Raw genomic sequence first — 18,827 nt, 5'->3', positions numbered from 1 at the left:
GCTGTAGATTACAAGAATCCAAACATGTCTGCGTCTGATCAAGATGTTGCAGGCTCCAGCCAGCCCTCCCGGAACGACCAACTCTATGGGGCTAGTAGCTCATCATCAGCCAATAAAATCCAAGCTGGGCAGGGACATCGAAGTAGAAATGGCATGGACAATCCCTTCAGACATCTGGTCCTCTTTGTGGTGAAAAGGGGGACCGATTATAAACTCGCGCAAATCGGGGTCAGTGGGCTCTCCTGCCATACATTCTTCAGTAACATGAGGGAACAATATTTCCACCTTCGAGGCTCTCTCCGTAACTGGTCTAGCATATGGCGATACTCTCATTGCGACTTTTACATGGTAAGCAAACAAGTATCCAAGACTCTCAGGAAAGCTCATATGATAACCTATAACACTGCCTAACCTAAAGTGTGAGAAGTTCGATGATTATGAGTTCACCCCTAAACAGAAAAATATGTTCCCCGAAGCTACAAATCACGACTACGAATACCAACCGAAGCCGATGGATAATATCCCTCCAGTCGCCGAACATGAGTTTCGCAAGCGCTTCTACGCGTGTCATAGCCCACGCCCGGCATTTCACTGGTATCACAAATGTAAAAGGTTAGGGTGCCACTCTTACGATATTTTACAGCTCTTCCCGAAGAAGAAAACGAGACTAGAAGAAGCGGGAGATGATAGGCAAATATTCTGGGGGATTTATGCACGTGAACGTATCAGTTTCGTGTGGGTACTAGGTTATAACCTCATTTGCGTTCTGCCAATGCTTGCATTTTTCATGGCTGGGATTCTACCTCAGGGGTATGGTACTGATCTACAGAATCCATCTGTGCCATTAGCAATTATGCTGGGAATGCTGTCTCTCTTTTGGAGTATGTTCATCAGCAGCTTACAGTTCGAAAAGCCGCATTGAATAAATTGGATGTTTGGATGTTTTATGGTTGATAGGGTCTGAAGATATTTTCATAGTGAGTTTACGTATTTAGACAATATCAAACGTTTAATGTACTTAAAACATCGACAATCCTATATAAGATGATCACTGCTGGGGATATAAGATATTTGAAAAATATTAACTAGGATCAACCTCTTACCCCTTTTCAGGGGCTAACCCTTTGATTACCTGACTACTTACCTACGTTACAACTACGTTTATTTTAAGGGACACGGCAACAAATATATCGAAAGCTTACGACGCCAGCTCCGCGATATTATCAAGAGCAAGATGGAACATAATTGCCGCATTCCCATGCCTTGGCTCGCTTGAGCTAAAATTTAAGACGTGCGTACTTATGATCAATGGTGTAATCTCAGAGGGACTTCTTTATTAGAACCTGATAGATCGCTATCCGTTAGTAAAGTTCAGATAATTCTGGTAGGTTAAACTATTACTGCTAGTGCTGCAGTTGATTTGATTCGTTCTACAAGAGAAACTTCGTGGACTGCTTCGCTCTCGGTAATGAAGCGATGTCCAATGGTTATAACCTTCACAGATAGACGCTGTTAAAACCAACACTAATACTGCAATCTAAAATTTTTCATGGTCTCATCGGCTCTCGTTTGGCTACCTACATAGACCACCTATCATAGCCATCATCTTAAGTAGCCATATAGGCAACGACTAGGTACTTTCCACTCTTTCCACTCCAATTAGTTAGTCGTATTCAAGTTAAGCATACACCGATGATAAACTGATTCGTATGAATACAGGGTCTAGGAAGGTTTGAATCCACGAGCTCTGTCCCGTACATTCTGCGCCACTCTCGCCTTGCCCAGCATCCTCATTATCTGCTACAGCCGAACCGGATTCTGCCATAATAAGCCTACCCCAACGACAATAGCTGCCGTGCCAGCAGCCATGAGCCTAAATCAAAGTTAGAAGAAGGATCCTATATAGCACGATCATACGGTTGGGAGTAACTTACGCTTTGTTTCTGCGGTCATGTAGCCATGACGCAAGGCCTCCAATCCATTTCACAAACACGATCCGTATGCAAGCTTCTAACCAGTCTGGATATCTATTGCGGCCCTGGTAGTGATGCGTAGAAGGTGGAGTAGCCGGCCTGTCGATTATACGTTTCCGTAAGCCTGGCGGGCTAGTGGTACCGAAAGATGTTGATTTTCCATTCGCTTCGCTTGTACTCTCAATGTCGGAACTGTTACTCAAGTACCTATCTGGCGTGCGACGTGTAGTGATAGTTGTACTGAGCTTAGGTAAATCGCTCTCAATTATGGCCGGTACGTCGTCAGTACTTCCCGAAACATCTACATTATCCTCCAGGACTGGGTCCTTCAGTACCGATGGCGGGGTTTCTGGGTCCAACTCTGCGGCCTCCGGAATATTGCCGTCGGAAGATGCAGGTGGTGAAGGTAAGGACGGAGAGCAATGTTGAGATTGCTCGGCTATTTTTCTAGAATCAACCCTCATAGCAATGCCTTCGTCGTTATCATCATCGCTGACGACACGGTCGGGGGTAGGAGAACCCCAAGATGGCCCAGGGTGTTGTATGAACGGAGCTGTAGCATCCTCCGTCTCGTCAATAGCATGCTCGTTGAGCGCTTCATCATCTTCCAAAATTGACCCTAGAGAGTTCGTCGATGATTCTCTACGCCCGGAGTGCGACTGTCTGACGCTATTGCCAGGGCGGAGATTCTGCTTATCATCTGAAAGCGAATCTGACACACTTGGCGACTCGCTCTGATTATCGAGTGAGTAGAAATTCTTGGAATTCTGGAGAATAGTAATTATGGGTGTCGGTGGAAGTTCGTCGGTAATTGTGCGGTCAACATCTATGCTCGTCGAAATGCGTCGCATAGCAGCCATGATAGACTCCCGATTGTCTGACGGAAACTCTTCTAACTGGGGATCGTCAAAGTCTACGCCCTCAATCTCAATAGCCGGGTTGCCGAACTCGGAATGAGACTTGTTATCCTTGTTAATGTCATCATCATCATCATCATTAGGTACGTCTTCTTTGTGAGAAGATGGTCCTATAGATTCATGGGAAAACATAGGGCATAGGTCTGTTTCGCCGTCATCCCCATCATCCAAAACAGATTCTTCAATATCTAGCGTCGCAGCAACATTGGCGACCTCTATAGCTGTCTCTGAGACCTCACCAATTGGAGTGGTTGACATACGTCGGGTACCTATTCTTCCTGCTTCGCTGTCTGATATCTCCGGCTCAGGGGTCTCGGGGTCTAAAGTGCGTGCCGAATCAGCCACCTCAGCAGCTGCCTGTGCGAAGTCCGGAGTCTGCGTGCCAGTGTTGGGATCCAACTCTTCTAATTCGCTGGTCTTAGGGTTTGGCACCTCGGTGGCATTTTCTTGAGACGCATCAATTGAGACTCTAAGAACATTGTTCGTATTTCCTGATTCATCCGTGGCTTGGGGAATTACAATTAGTATATGAAGTAGTGACGGAAGTGAAAATTAATATAGGATATGAAATATTTACCTATATCGGCACTCTCGTCCAAGGCCCACCAATCACCAGATCCTATGCGGAATTTGTATTGGATCTCGGTGCCATCGTCAACCATGACTTGTTTAGTGAATAGATAACCACCAAGCTGGTCGATGGCGACATCCATCTCTTGGGGCTGCCATGGCGGATCCGAAAACGAACCTGCTATATAGATAGGAGGATCGGTATCCTTCTTCTTGTAGGTAAAGGTAATAGGGACCTTTTGGTGAGACATATCGGATGATATAGAAGTTAATTTTTGAGTTATTACGAGTTCATGACTAATTGATGCCTTTCGAGGGTCGACCGAGTGTAGGATAGTCGGTTCGACAAGTTTAGGATCGAGGATGGTGTCCATGAAATAAAATGGATATTAGGGGGCTGAATGAGGCTTTTGGGCCATCAATCAAACCGGATTGGAGTTACTTCGGCCGCTGTTGTGCGAACCTAGATTCGCGGGTGCTCGGGTAAGAGCCTGTTAAGAGCCTGGTGAGAGAGCTTGGAGACTCGAGGCGAATCCAACGGGAATCCACGGAAGTCCAGCTACGGGATTAACGGGATAATACAATCTGAGACTGCAGGCTTAGTCCTTCCCTTGAAAATATATATATAATATCTCTTATTCAAAATTAATTAGTTTCTTTTATCGAAAAGCATGGGTTAAAATTCTGACAGGCCAGAATAGTTTATATGAATGGGCTTGCATTGATCCATGTAACTTTACATGTGCAACTACATGCAGCTTTCATGCAGATAAAAGACTAGGGATCGAACTTGATAAGGTGTTTGCTCAATTGACAACTTACAGTTAGGCAATAATCGTTGATCCGGCGTTTGAAGGATATAAATCGACAATGCTTGGTGAAAAAATAATAGACTCGCGTGTGTTGGTAGAGAATGAATGATGAAATGGTAGACCCAACCAAGTCTATCGAAAAAAAAGAATCAATGATAATCTGAAAGTGATAATTCTGGTATAAGGATTTCTTCAGGGTAGTAATGGCATCATGCAAGACCACCTAGTGTGTGTAGGTAGTAAGTACGTTAGGTACTTGGCTAACTCCCTTAGACGGTCGTGGCATGATGGTTATTAAAATCAAGCTGCGTCGTCCTGACGCAGTCTTTACGCTGGTCTGGGTCGTTCCATTCATCAGCCGTTGCCACTGGAGCAACCCAACCTTTACAAAGCCAAGGCTGTTATGGATCCGGGCCACACCCCAACTCGCGAGATAGTGAAATGTCAAGACGAATCATTGTTCTTGAATCTATCCCTACCTACCCATACCTATCCATACCTACCTAACCGTTGAGGCTCACCAGTATCCCCTATGAGTTAAGAAGCTTGTGGGACATGTATGCTTGTAGGCATGTATGTTTCTAGGCTTGAAGAAGAACGGTAGACACGTTGTCGTATCTGTAGGCCGAGTGGACATTTCGGAAACGTGTCGCTCTCCAGGAGGAGAAGTTGTATGATGTAAATCTAGCTTTAATAAGGTTCGCCTATCAGCCAACGATGCGAATAGCGTAACGCTAAGCTCATGGTCGAAAACGTAAAGCTTTGTAGCTGGATGACCGCGATGGAGAAGCGGGGATATGGAGGAGACCATGGAGACAATGGAGATAGGTATGGAGACAATGTACATCTGTAATAGTAGTGTACATATAAAGAAACAGGGCCTTCTCCCTTCTCCACTGTCTTTGACTCGGCCCACCCGGGAAAGCGGATAAGTATGATTATGTAGGTCGACTAGTTATGTTATACATATGGCATACATATGTCAACCTATGAGTTATATTAATTATGAAATGATAAGATGAATAAAAAGTGCGCCACCGTTTTGTTGAGACATAAAAATCAGTTTCTAAGTTTCATGAAAACCCACGGAGCAAAAGTTCCCTCGCTGATATCGGTAATTGCAATTTCGCCCATCAGATAAGCTTATCGATATAGATTTTGTTAAAGGGTTTAAAAGCTTAGCAGATGTTAGCGACTTGTATAGGATTAACCGTCACGTTCATAAAAGTTACACCGACTTTATATGGAAATGGTTTATTTTCTTTTCATCTCAATTGAGTTGGGCCATTGCCGCTTCATAAATTTAGATATAAAACTGATTATAAACAGACTATTTTCCTCGCTCAACCTTTTTCATTACGTATACAAAACGAGACTATGAATTGAGTAACGACGTCATCTTAATACTTACTCCAAAAGAATGCTAGTTACCTTAAAAGTAAACCCTCAGCATCATGCCACCAATACAAATTCACCCCACTTAAGTATTAGTTTAACATTAGTTGACTAGTATCATCTTACCCCTAACGAAGCAAAACATTTGGATCTTTTTAAAGTTAAGACTATTCAAATGCGACTTTAAGCGCGGTATTGTCCTTGTTGATTTTAGCCCACTCGACGCTCTTCTCCCATATAATACGTTGCTTCTCCTTATCCAGCACGGCAGGGTCAGGGTCGTCTTTCTTGAGGAGCGTATAATAACCACGTTCGCCATCTTCGGCCTTAGCAACACCCAATTCTATGATATCAATGCCGGCCTCGTGCGACGTGCGGAATATCGGGTCAGCAAAGCGTTGAATCAAGGGCATCAGTGGTTTGAATAAGACTTTCTGCATGATCCTAATGGAAAGTGGGACATTGGTTTGAAAAGCGCGGGAGTCGCCAAGGTTTCCGGGATTTATGGCCACGACGGTGATCTTGGAGAACTTGGGATCCTTATAGCGTCGAAATATTAGTCAAATCTCAGAGAAAAGTATCTGGGACATTCACCTTTTGTAAATATTCGTTGAGTGGATACATCCAGGTGGTAACGACCAGTTTCAAAATGGCATATCTCTGTGCCCCTCTACCTTGCTTATCGGGGTCCGCCGGTGGATGGATCAAGAGGTCGACGTTATCAGGAATTTCGGGAAGATATGGCGTCATCATGCTCTTTTTACGATAATGTGAGATACTCGACAGGAGCTCGATACGGCCGCCATCGGGACTAAAATGTTCGAGAAGGCGTAAGATTAGTGCTACATGAGCGATGTGTCCGACTTGTAAAGTCTTATCATATCCGTCGACGGTGAGTTCAGGATCGGCAACAAGATTCCAGTAAAACGCATTGCAGATGATCGACTTGATGGCAGGTAAAGATCCACTAGTGATCTGCCCCGAGATAGTGGTAGCAAATGCATGAACGGCAGTAAGGTCGGCTAAATCAAGCTCATAAATAGATGCTTTCGCCTTAGGATATCGAGCTATAATATCACGTAGGTTGTGGGTATTGACATCGGTATTAGCAGCACTTCTGACAGTAAAAACAGCAGTATGCTGCGGGTATGTTTTGAGAAGGTGATCAACGGCGTGGATACCGGCTGAACTATTGGCGCCAGTAAGTATAACGGTGCCAGACATAGTGGATGCTGAGCTGCAATGAAACAAAGGGCGTGAGATAAAGAATGCAAGACAAAACTGTACGACACAACCCATAAGTAAGTATATTGAAGGGGAAATAAGACGACTATGTACATCATTTCGGTCCAATAATAGCTTATTAATCCAACTAGCTAGATAGCATCTCTGTCCGTCCAAAGTCCTACATATGTAGAATTAGAAGGATTGTATATTGTTTATAGCTTCAAATACCAAACTAGGGTATTAACAACTTTGATTGGCTAGTCGCTTCTAGGACGAATGAGAAGCTTTAATTTTTCCCACGCCTCTGGTGCGGAGAGCTTATGTGGTTACCTCTGTAAGGCTTAGCGCTCTAAATTTATAATGAGCTAATGCAGGTAGAAATCGTTAACAATTCTGATTGGCTACTTGTCTTTCTTACATCTGATGGTATATCGAACGTGTTTCCTGACATCTAACCCTTGTCAACATTCCTTTTATTGCTCGGTAGTTTTCTTTTCTCTTGGCATAGACCTGCAACTATGAGCACACCGTTGCTTTAACCATAAGGGTGTCAATCTTGCATACTCATTCTTTTTGTATGAGGAATTGGTGAAATTACCATACTCGTCTACTTTAGGGCTTCTTATACGAAGAGGTAGGTCATTAGGCCCGCTCCTACCCACAACCCTAACTCTCTAAAACTCGATACAGGAATTAATGCCGTAGGTTAGAAATATTACAACTCTAGAAGTCATATCCTATCTTCATATAGATTATAGTCATTTTAACCTATTCAATTATCTACGGATGGACATGGCACAACTCAGCTACTATCTTAAGTCAACACTCTATTGTGTGTGTAATGATGCACATTAACATAGATATAAGGAATCTTGGTGCTAGAATGCCTTTCATTACTCATAAATGATTGCAGTTATTTGCATACAAAAATAAATTAAGAAAATATTAATTAAAACGTAAACGTTATAGATAAGATAAAGCTATCTAGGTACCTTGGTACTTATTTAAGGTTAATTAGGTAGGTATCTTACATAATACATATATTTCTAGGTACCTAAGTACCTATCCCTAGGTGACATATCTGCCCCACGTCAAATAGTCAAATAGTTCAGAACAACTTATTAGAGAGTTCTTCATTACAACTTTCAACAGCAGTTGTATTGCCATCTTCGGTGCAGAATAGTTTACATCTAAAAATCTGCTCGAATATTTTATATTACCATGTCTGTACCGCCGCAGCTAATTCGCGTGAAGCGAAAGGCCACAGAGGAGGCCCCAGTCTCTTTTCTTCGTAAGTTGTCGCATAACCCATCTCATTACGCGCCGTGGAGAAATTAGTAGTTGACCTTTATTCTAGGTGTTCAGGAGAACAAGAGGCACCGGAGCGAAGCCTTTGTGTATCAAAGACGGCAAGAGCGAGCTAATTCTGCCGAAAGCATTCCATCCGAATCACACAAACCAATCATTCATACTTCTCACCCACGCTCGAAGACCCCTACATTCCAGAGCCCAAAGACATCAGACACTATCGCCAATGATGAATCTAGCGATAATGAGACTACCAGCGAATCTTCCAAGTCCACGACCCCCGTCGGTGCCCCTTCTGAACCTCGCCGATTTCACATGTCAAGAAAAGATATAATGCTTGCGGCGGCTTCTCAGCCCGGCCGACCTCATGGAGGCATCTCGAAGAAACGTTCTGCACCTGCGTTATTCATAGAACGAAAGATTAAACGAATCTCATCCAGACCCCTTGAAAAGTTTCAGGCTATTACCAATGCTGCTAGTCAAGTACCCAGTCCAGCACCTGCTGCAACGGAGGACATGGAAATTGACAAGCCGGAACCTCGCAAACTCAAGAAACCTGGTGTAGCAAAGCTTGCGAAGAAGCAGGAGGGAGAAAAGTACAAAGCCGACCTTCCACAATCCATAACCCAACGATGGAATGTAGACATAGACAGGTTAACGGCTGAGCTGGATGCATATACAATGGAGCAAATTGGTCTCAACCTCCAGAAGGCCGAAGAGGAGAAGCGACAGCAACGTTCTACTGTTAACCAACAAAAATTCAAGCCCAAACCGATCAAGCGATATGCAGAAAGACACCCCGGGGGGATACAAGCTTCGGCGGATAAAGACATGATGGATACAGACGTTTATATTAGTGATAGTGATGACAGTGACTACATTATCGAAACCTACGAACGTGTACCTGCAAGCAAGATGGGAGAGCATGTGCCCCCGCACAGCGTCGGACTCCTCGTGTTTGATGAAGAGCCTGACATGGAACACTTTTATGGAGAAGATGATAATAGTGAAGACGAATGGGCCGAGGACGAGGAGGATGAGAACGGTACGTGCTACCATCCAATTAAAGTTCCCTACTGTTCAGCGCACTCACAGGTATATAGCCGAGAATTATTACGCCGCGGACTACCCCGATGAGGAAGTTGCTTCGGATGATGAATTCGATAAGAATCCATATTCTTTCCGAACTGGTAACGCCTCAGATCTCGAGGAGTATGATGTGGATGAAGATGACGGCGATGCGGCTTTTACCGATAAAGACGAGGCAAGCAGATTCGCTGCGTATATCAGTCGGCCTCGGGATAGGTTTATGGCAAACTAACTGTAAAAATGGCATTACGAAATCCCGATATCATCGGTACCGCGCGGCTAGTCTGCATAGCACATTATGAATTTGTGCCAACATCTATGAATGGCTGACTCTCATTGAACGGGTTGGTCTGCAGCCCGGCCCGGTATTCTGGCATAGCATCGGCGTTTAACCCCTGGTTGTGATTTTCCGAAACATAATTTGGCGAGGGAAAAGGGGGTTTACTTTGCCCAGCCTTGTCCGCAGGGTTTAAGCAAACACGCCCTAGTCCCGATCCGCATGTGAATCCCGAATGGCCCGAATATGGAATGGATATCGTCGTGGATGGCCATCCTTATGACGTTTATTGGTGCGGTAGCACCGTTAGGCAAACTTCGTCTTCAACCTCTCTTGTAGATAGACAGGTAGCACAGCCGATGAATCCAACCAGTCTGAAGAGGAATCACATAGCATTGCATCCCACCATCTTTAACTATTTCTCGCTTTCTGCAGCGTAGTAGTCATCTATAGCGTAGATTCTAGCAAGTGCTTGTTTAAGCCCCGGGGTAGGTGAATAACACCCCATGACTACCAACATGTTCACGCCGAAGAGGATGATGATTCATGAGGTAAACGAATACATAGTTAGCGAATGATGAAGCTGATTACGACCGAAAATGTCTGGAAGAATGTGTGGTTGCTTTTTATTTCTGCCTTAACGAATAAAAGCCTCCCTTGATGCCGTTTGACCGCCCTACCTTTGCATATAGGCTACAAACAAGTACCTACTAACCAGATAAATCACCTATGTAAGACACAGGACTCTCTAGAAAATAACTAGAGCCTTGCGAGCAGGCAAGCAAGATAGACACAGAATTGAAGGGGAAAAAAAACAAAAACCGCTTTAACACGCAAAAAAGAAAGAGAGAAAGGAGGTATATATATCAACCCATGCCGATACCCATTTCCGTGTCCACGTCCTCATTCATTGATCCGTAGCCCATATAAATAAATAAAATAAAATAAAATAAAAACCAGATTAGATCAAGTAATCAGTGATTCAGTCAGTCAGTTAGTCCGGTTCCAACTTCGGGAACCCAAAAGAAAGAAGAACAAAAGGCTGTGGTTCCCGGCGCCATGTCAGCAAGGCCTCCCTTTCTCGTTCCCTCTGACGCCCCCAACCTCACCGCCTCCAAACCATTTGCTCGTTGGGTGGCTGTTCCTCACCTAGCATACCTAGGTACGTTAAGTAGGTAGGTAGACAGAGGTTCCCCGTCGCGATGTATTTCTAAAATAAAGATGGAATAAATAGATAAGTAGATAGATAAATAGACTCCTTATGGTGGTGGGGGTCTGGGATTCGAAGAAGTTATCCGTGGACGAATAGATACAAACGAAGGTAAACGAGAGAAACCTAAACGGCTTCCATGTTGGGCGTCTATGCATGTATGAGGAGGCATGCATGTATGTCGGCTGTCCGAGACGGTCTGAGACAGCAGGCGGTATAGGCCCTTAGTGTCTGCTTGAGTGTTGTATTGTCTCAAGTCACCTGTAGTTGGCGCCGTAACCAGTATTCCCGTAGAGTCCGTCTTCCGTCTTGACTATATGCGAAATTTTGAGAGGGTTGTCCGCGAGCTTTGGGGACATAGCGAATTTGTTACGTTCTGGAGAGGGCTCGTATGGAGATGGGCGCTTCTGGGTCTCCTTGTCGCCGTCTGGCTTGTAACAGCAGACGCACTGGCCGTTTGCCAGCTTTTCCTTCCACTTGCCCTTTTCAATCGCTTCACGTCGTGCCTGTTCCTTCTGTGCAGCGCGCTCTTCGGCTGGTTGAATTCATTAGCTGTTGTCGCTATAGAGGGGAAACCCCCCTATCTGATGGGGAACTTACCTAGTTCAGCAGCCACGATTTTCATCTTGTATGGCACCCAGTCGTAGAGCATAGCTCGCTCGGGATATAGGTAGGTCAGGCTGAAGTATGGTTTGTCTTCCAGTTGTTTTCGAACCTTGGCAACCACTGCCTCTACGTGTCCCTCGGGTAGAAACACAAGTCTTCTTCCCTTATCTGTAAGGTGAGGGAGATGTTGGTTGTCTCTGTAGTGAACGCCTTGGATGCCTTGGGTCGCACGTTCTTTTCCAGGCGGCATAGGAAATTTCTTCCTAAAGAGGCGTTTATTCTCCTCCCACGAGAGCTTCAACTCGTATTTGTTAAATCGAATAAAATCAGCCTCCTCTGTTGTATACTTGATGTTATTGTGTGGATTCTTTTTGTTGCATTCTTCTTTAGGATCTTCTTCAGATAGCGAGGGTTGTGGTCGGGGTCGATGACAATAGCCGCGGGACTGAGAAGTGTACTGCTGTTTCTCCCGGTAGAATACTGGTTGCGGATCGCAAAATTTCAAGGAAATATTCAAAGATATGTTCAAAGAATTCCCCCTTGAATCTCGGGGTTGCGAAAGGAGTTCTCGACGGCGATTGGATTCTTTCCTTCTGAGATTAAGCCACTGGACGATGGGGTCTTCTGGCGCCGGAAACCCTGGCCGTGATGAGAGAGAGTACTCATTTTCGGGTTCCGGGCTAGAACTAGGTGTCTGTAGCACCCTCTGATGTCTGCAATGGGAAGAGGGTTGATGGCATTCGCGCTCCTCGGCTGGTAGGATATGGTAAACACTAGGGAGTGTGACTGGTTGGAGCTTGACCTTCTTCGAGCTCTCATCCAGGTTATCACATTTACGCTTGAGAAATTCTCCACGAGGGGGTGCTAACTCAACCCGAGGAATGCCATCGGGCTCGTGCTTTGACTTCGGCGTCTGAGGGGGCGAAGACCTAGCCGAAACGCTCTCCCATGGCTCTGTGGTAGCCGAAGCGTTTTCCCACAGCTCCGCAGTAGATTCCTGGGAGAATGAAGATCCAGACCTCTCACTGATTGGCGAATAAGGCGATACTGAAGTATCTGTGGGGTGAATCGTTCTGTCAACTCTTCTATAAGGAATAACCGGTGGAAGTCGGCCAGTGTTCACTTGAGCCGACTCGGACTTTAACGTACGTAGTGGGAGTGGTGAATTAAAAATCGCTTTTCGCTGGATAGCTGAATGATTCATTCTTGTTATATTGTTGTCGTATTGAATTCTCATACTATTAGTAAAAATCGAGTCGTTGATGGAATGAGAGGAAGTAAGGGTAAATAATTAGATAAAGGCTTAGATGAATAAAAATGCTTGCTGATCAAAGCATGAAGGGATGAGGACTATTTATGACTCTAGAATCGATGTAGGAGGACGATTCAGTACAGGAAAGGTACCCGACTGTTTAATATAGACCAACAGCGTCCCGACATACAGGGTCGAGTCTACTGAAGAGTACTTGGTGCAACCTCACAGACGACCAGCAGCCCTGTGGCAGAGAAACACCCCCGGGGTGTCGCTCGAGCGGCAGCTATTGGTGATCCGTCTCTTGGCTTCTGATATATAACACGGCTTGGGGTTGATAAGTACGCCTATGTCTCTAGTAAAATGACGAGAACGTGATTTTTCTTTTACAAGATTCTACTAGTCAGGCGATTGGTGGGTATATGAGAGACGCGAACTACTGCGGAGAATAAGCCATTCTGCACTGAGAATCTAAACTTGACAAGAGGCGAGCGGGAGCGGTGGCCGATGTGGTAGGGTAGGAATGGACGACACGGAGAATGACAACGCTTGGTCGAGTGGCGGTATACCTAAGCGGAGGAGTCCATCCATCCCCAATCTGTGATGCTTGAATGGACGGACCATGGCGCAAGGGGGGGCTCGAGGTCCAAGGCCATTCTCGATACAAACCTGGACAACCCAGACACACTGTTTCAATCAATGCAACCACATCGATGGTGGCCGATCGTGCATGAAACCAAAGCTAGAATAAAGGCAAGCAAGACATTATAAGTAGGTAGAGCTATAGGTACCAAAAAACGCCCTCTGCATTAGTGGTATAGAGATCGTCTAAGGTGGTAGTCCAGCGAGAAAAGGCATTGATTCCCACCCGTCCGGGATAGAAACAAGGCAATTGAAGATTCCCTGTTCCCGCCTTTTCCAGCCGATAAGTCTAATTACCGCCGTTTGGCACTGTGAGTAAACTCTTATGTGTCAATGGCACGCCATTCGCTTATAACCCTGAGAGGCTCCCAAGCTGTCGGTACCAGCCCACCAATAAAACCATCGAGTAGGTTCAGGGGCAGGTCAACCGAAGAGGGGGTGAAAATACGCGGGCCGGTTATACGATGGAACAAGTGTGAAGGACAGAACTGAATTATGCCAGATGTGCTGTCAGCCGGCGATGAGGATTGTCAGGAAGCGCGCATAAGCAACCTGGCTATCATCCATCATCGTGCCAACCACTTGAAAGAAGGTTGTCTTAGGGTGTCATTTGTGGAAGAGGCTTAGACTATCTAAGGTACCTCTGTCCGTAAACTTGGATTCGTCTAGTATATATAAGGGTAAATACTAAAAGCCGCACGGTGATGTGCTTTTTTTGGGCTTCATAAGCGCGGCGATACAGGTTGTGGTTAACTTTCATTGGGTCATTTTATCGTGGGGGTTGTTCATGGTCGAGACTTTTCGACACTCGGGCCGGCCAGAGAGAAGTGAATAATCGGGCCAAGGCAAATCCTTGCCCAACTCGGCTCTGCAGAATTCTGTCGTCTAACCCTGCTCATATGACCCCGACAGTATAAATCAGGCATGTGAATCGCATGTTACCAACATGGAGAAATGCAGAGAGCGCCAATTGCGAAAGTGAACCACTTACGAGCCTCAGGGTGCCAAGAGAGGGTATTGAGAGAAGGATCGATCGCGTCTCCCTTGTCCCGAGTACTCAAATAATACCTAAATCTATTCCTATGTTGGTTGGAAGAACTACACGGCGTCTAGCAAGCTGGTAGTTTGACCTTTCGAGGTAAATTAAACATCCGAAGCCGATATCTTTAGAAATTATTTCAAAAGCTCTCCACTGCCCCTGTTTTTCAACTTCCCAAATTTGGTACCTCCGAAACTACCTAGTAAACGCCGTAACTAGTATATTCGGTGTTTAGTCTCATTATAACACCTAGCGGCTGAGCTCAGGCGAGGCAGTCCAATTTTGTCCCCAGATCTAGGAAACAAACTCCTCGATTCTGTGTCCAAATTGGGTCGAGTCTTGCTTAATTTCTTTTCTCTTCCCGTCTTTTGTTAATTTTCTCGACCAATAGGCCTGTCGAGATGCAGTACACGTACGTAGGGGCGTGTAGTACGAATAAGTATCGGAACAATGATATTGAGGCTTTCAGCAAGTTTTACAAATTCGTAAATTCATTGGGCAGGACGGGATCTACCTGCCGTGATGACGACCAAGACACCACCCGTCAGTACATCCGATAACAAGGGTTCTCCAGACTAATGATCTCCAGGGTTCTGTAAGCCAAGATGTCTAAGCGGCCTGATGGTCAGATACCTAAACCGAATCTCGTGTCGTGGAGAACTCGGACCCCTAGCCCACTAGAGCCGGCTCTGGTGTATACCTGAGTATCATAGCGATCTTTAACTTATTGTAGAAGCCGAGACCATGCTACTAGTGTATATATAGATAGTAGATCCAATTCCGTCCTGTTTAAATTAATTCCACTAGCGACAAGAAACTAACCTGCTAAGGAACTGCACTTCTGACACGTCACATTGTCGAGGTCATTGATTTTCGCTCATAAGTAAGCATCTAAGACTGTCTTAGCTTTCAGCTTTATCATCGTCGGCATCCATTTTCGCTACCAGAGAGTGCAAACATACTTAGTTTAGTGCTCAGACGAGTTGGGTATATTCGAAAGCCTTCGAGGCTCCCCGAAGTAAGATAGACAAGAGAACAAGCTACCCCGTAAGGTAGTAGCACAGGTCTTAAAACAGGTCTTAAAACACTAACCATACGTTACAATAGTCGTTTTCGTGTTATTGTTACACCAAAAGTTGAAGTATATCAACAACCTCTGTGTGACAGACAGCACTTGATGTGAACTCGCGACAGGAAGCGACTTAGTCTTATTGGGGAATTGTTCCTAGGTAGGTCTATAATAGAGAAATTTGGAAATTTTGAAAGCGTCGCTAGACCTTTTGCTAAATCAAGAGAATAGTAATATAAACAAGACTGATTGAAGATTTGATCATTGCGAGAAAGCAGCAAACGATACTCTTGAATACGACAAGCTGATTTGTGAGCGCCTCGGCATTATAGCTTAGACCGATCGACTACTGGATTAATATGGCAGCTACTACTTGTCGTTCTGCTCTCCTCAATGACTGTATCAATTTTGGAGGTCGCCGTCGATGGCCACACGCTATTGTCGTCGGTCTCGATGAATGATTCGTCGCCAGAAAATTTCCTATCATTAGTTAGTTCATTGCCAGAAACCCTGGAAGGGGTAAACCACTAGAAACACTCACCATCCTCTTTCCTCGCCGCCTCGAAGAAAGCTACATTCAGAGTCCAATTCGCAACTCCAGCCTCCGTAAAGTCCGGAGCCAATTCTCCCTGGCGACCCTAGATTAAGCGACATTGAGTCATGTGGCTGGAGATCGGCATTGCCTGCAGGATCGGATTTCGAGTGGGTTTTAGATCTTGGTACTCCGACCTCTCCGTCGATCTGCGCCGTCGGAATTATGGCGTTAGTTTCTGCTTCATTTTCAGATTTTATAGTTGCTTGGATGGCGGCGCCACGCAACTGCCGCCTGTATTTACTTAATCCGCAAGTAAATGCCCCGAAGTCTTTCTCGGTCTGCCCAGTAAGAACTCGCCCTAGCGCGATAACTACCGCTGCATGAGTGCATACTAGCACGGTTTTATGGCCCTCCTGGTCGCTACGTCTAATAATGAAATCGATCGCCTCTGCGACCCGATCGTGTAATTGTGGCAAAGTCTCTCCACGGCGCGAAGGCGCTGGACTAGATTCATAGCTCGCATCAAGCTCGGGGAAGAGGTTTTGCAACTTGTTCAGGGGTGCAGATGAGGGATGCTCGAAGTGTGCTAAGCCATACCATTCACTAAGGCCAAGATCTACACGAATCTCAGAGTGTGGGTCTTTTGAGACATCCCCAGACGATTGGGTCTGTAGATGTCTAAGTTTGCATATAAAGGGCTGAATCGTCTGCATGCACCTATAATAGGGACTGGAATAGACTTGCTCTATCGGCGGGTCAAGCCCTAATAGGTATTCTGCTAGCTCATTTGCCTGTTCAATACCGTGAGATGCAAGAGCCGGGTCGGTTGGTAAACCCGTAGGAGAACGGATGGAAGCCGTATAGTTTCCAGTGGACGGGTCAACAGCCCATGGGGAACGGAACTAGCGAGAATAAGCTTGCATTCGCCTAAATAGCTTCGAAGTGGCTTTCGTCGTAAAATAGGGGTGAGATAAGATAATTTCAAAGTTAAAACAGAGTGCTTAGGTTATGAATAGACTAGAACTAGCACACCTTACCCCATGTCGGGTCACATAAATGACTTCTAGAGACATTGACTGATGTCTATTTCTATATGCGACGGTAAGTTGCTTAGAGCCTGATTGGCTAGTAGAGAAGCAATGGTATCAAAGTCTGAAGCCACCGGGAAAGACTTATCCGATTATACGATATTCCGTGCGGGAGCAGATGTATAACTAGAGCGTCAGTTTTAGGTACATTATTCGTGAATTGTAGTGTCCGAAAATGAGAGAAACTGGACAATAAACTTTGAAGAGAGAAGATTGAAGTTAAACATTGGCTCCTTAAGAAAGTACCAAGGTACCTAACCTAAAATATCATGCCGAGGTCAGAGCAAATCACGTGTGTCGCGTTTACATATTCACGATTTCATAGTACCTAGGTACCTAGGTACATAGGTAGTTTTGCATCCAATCACAATAAGACATAAAAAAACACTTAGGAGGTAATTATACAGGTACCTAGGTAATTATATTCTCCTTGAGAACCAGATGTTGTTTTTTAATCAGGGTAAATTCTAAATGTCTCATAAATTAAACAAATTATAATTCCTAAAACTTTCAAGTGAGATATATATAGTTATGAGATACTTACCAAGGTAGGATCGTGATGGCAACCAAACGCTCGACTACTTGACGATAGATCAAGTGCCACTGTAAATCGTTATATTTAATATCGCGAAGTTCTTTCCAACAATATCTAAGCCGCCAATCTATATGCAGCAGCGAACATGTTGATCCGATCCTTAATTCTATACATTCTTAGATTCGGTTGTCAATAAGAAACTATACCTATGACCTCAAGTGCCAGCTTGACATAGTACATTGGATAGGTAGAATAGCGGTATGTAAAAACTGTGCCGGGAATTATGGACCCGAAAAGCAAGTCTATTTACAATAAGGGTTTACAAAACTACCTATTCATCCTGGCCGTAGCATAAATTTATCACATCTCATTTCTGCAAGTGATTCTGTATAAGGAAAAGTCATTTGAAGATCACTTATATGAAGCATCGAAGTGTCAGACAGTCACAGATCCGGGGAAGCTTTCTCGTTCAAATAATCTTCATTCTATATGTACACTTTGCTCATGCACGCTAATACTTTCTATCAAACTTTCTGGGAGGCATCGTACTTCTCAACTAAAGGATTACAACAAGCCTCGGTAAACCCCAAATATCGTCACCCTATGTCATATACAAAAGCGTTATTAGTTGCAGTTGGCGTCGGCTGCGGTAGCTGCGGCGTTGTTATTGCCGTTAGCCTTCTTTCCGGCGTGGTGACGCTTGTTGTTGCTAAGTTCAAAGTTAGCCCATTAGTGTCGGTATTAATGAAAAAGCAATGATATAAAAATGACTGATTTGTATTCAAAGCTCTGGAAGGAGGAAATCACTTACGTGTTGCATGCGTTGGCATTGTTAGCGGCGTTGTTATTGTTGTTGTTACCAGTGGCGGCGGCGGCAGCGGCGGCATTGTTGTTGTTAGCGTTAGCATTGGCATTGCCGTTGTTTCCGGTGCCTGCTGCTACAGCGGCGGCGTTATTGTCTATGCAAAAAATGTTAGAAGAATTACACAAATATACAACAGTATAGACGTACTATTACCGCCGTTGGCTTTACGCCCAGCGTGGTGACGAGGCATCACCATGGCGCTGGCGGCAGTGGCGAGAACTAGGATGGAGAAGAACTTCATTTTGACTGGTTGGATAGAAAGCGGTTGACTGAGAAAAATAGAAGCTGTACACGTCCACTGGATCGTATTCAAGAGAAGTGAATGATAGTTAAAAAGGAGGACCGGCCACCGAGAATACGAATATGAACGAAATAGAATGAAGAAAATGAGACGAGTTGTTTTAATGATTGATAACGG

The 18,827-nt window shown here is 44.8% G+C and overlaps 5 protein-coding genes across 5 annotated transcripts; 1 reads left to right on the top strand and 4 right to left on the bottom strand.

The window, feature by feature from the left end:
- Nucleotides 1–1,800: 1,800 nt before the first annotated feature.
- Nucleotides 1,801–3,711, bottom strand: GL218_04412 (uncharacterized protein; the record flags this gene model as incomplete). Its single annotated transcript, XM_033581015.1, has 3 exons — nt 1,801–1,873; nt 1,935–3,396; nt 3,468–3,711. 3 exons carry the CDS (start codon nt 3,709–3,711, stop codon nt 1,801–1,803), a joined length of 1,779 nt encoding a protein of 592 aa, XP_033435768.1.
- A 2,123-nt stretch (nt 3,712–5,834) lies between these two features.
- On the bottom strand, nt 5,835–6,891 carry GL218_04411 (uncharacterized protein; the record flags this gene model as incomplete). Its single annotated transcript, XM_033581014.1, has 2 exons — nt 5,835–6,206; nt 6,262–6,891. 2 exons carry the CDS (start codon nt 6,889–6,891, stop codon nt 5,835–5,837), a joined length of 1,002 nt encoding a protein of 333 aa, XP_033435769.1.
- Nucleotides 6,892–8,115: 1,224 nt separating this feature from the next.
- On the top strand, nt 8,116–9,523 carry GL218_04410 (uncharacterized protein; the record flags this gene model as incomplete). The annotated part of the gene is made up of 3 exons (XM_033581013.1): nt 8,116–8,185; nt 8,252–9,247; nt 9,306–9,523. The coding sequence occupies 3 exons, from the start codon at nt 8,116–8,118 to the stop codon at nt 9,521–9,523; spliced, it is 1,284 nt and encodes a 427-aa protein (XP_033435770.1).
- A 1,512-nt stretch (nt 9,524–11,035) lies between these two features.
- Nucleotides 11,036–16,994, bottom strand: GL218_04409 (Transcription factor tau 55 kDa subunit; the record flags this gene model as incomplete). Its single annotated transcript, XM_033581012.1, has 5 exons — nt 11,036–11,313; nt 11,379–12,440; nt 15,757–15,866; nt 15,928–16,823; nt 16,959–16,994. The coding sequence occupies 5 exons, from the start codon at nt 16,992–16,994 to the stop codon at nt 11,036–11,038; spliced, it is 2,382 nt and encodes a 793-aa protein (XP_033435661.1).
- Nucleotides 16,995–18,168: 1,174 nt separating this feature from the next.
- Nucleotides 18,169–18,650, bottom strand: GL218_04408 (uncharacterized protein; the record flags this gene model as incomplete). Its single annotated transcript, XM_033581011.1, has 3 exons — nt 18,169–18,253; nt 18,356–18,503; nt 18,557–18,650. The coding sequence occupies 3 exons, from the start codon at nt 18,648–18,650 to the stop codon at nt 18,169–18,171; spliced, it is 327 nt and encodes a 108-aa protein (XP_033435660.1).
- Between the last annotated feature and the right edge of the window lie 177 nt (nt 18,651–18,827).

Source organism: Daldinia childiae, assembly GCF_008694065.1.
Source record: "Daldinia childiae strain JS-1345 chromosome Unknown Scaffold4, whole genome shotgun sequence".
NCBI lineage: Eukaryota > Fungi > Ascomycota > Sordariomycetes > Xylariales > Hypoxylaceae > Daldinia > Daldinia childiae.
Note: the sequence above shows the minus strand (reverse complement) of the source record. Positions and strands in the feature narration are given on the sequence as shown.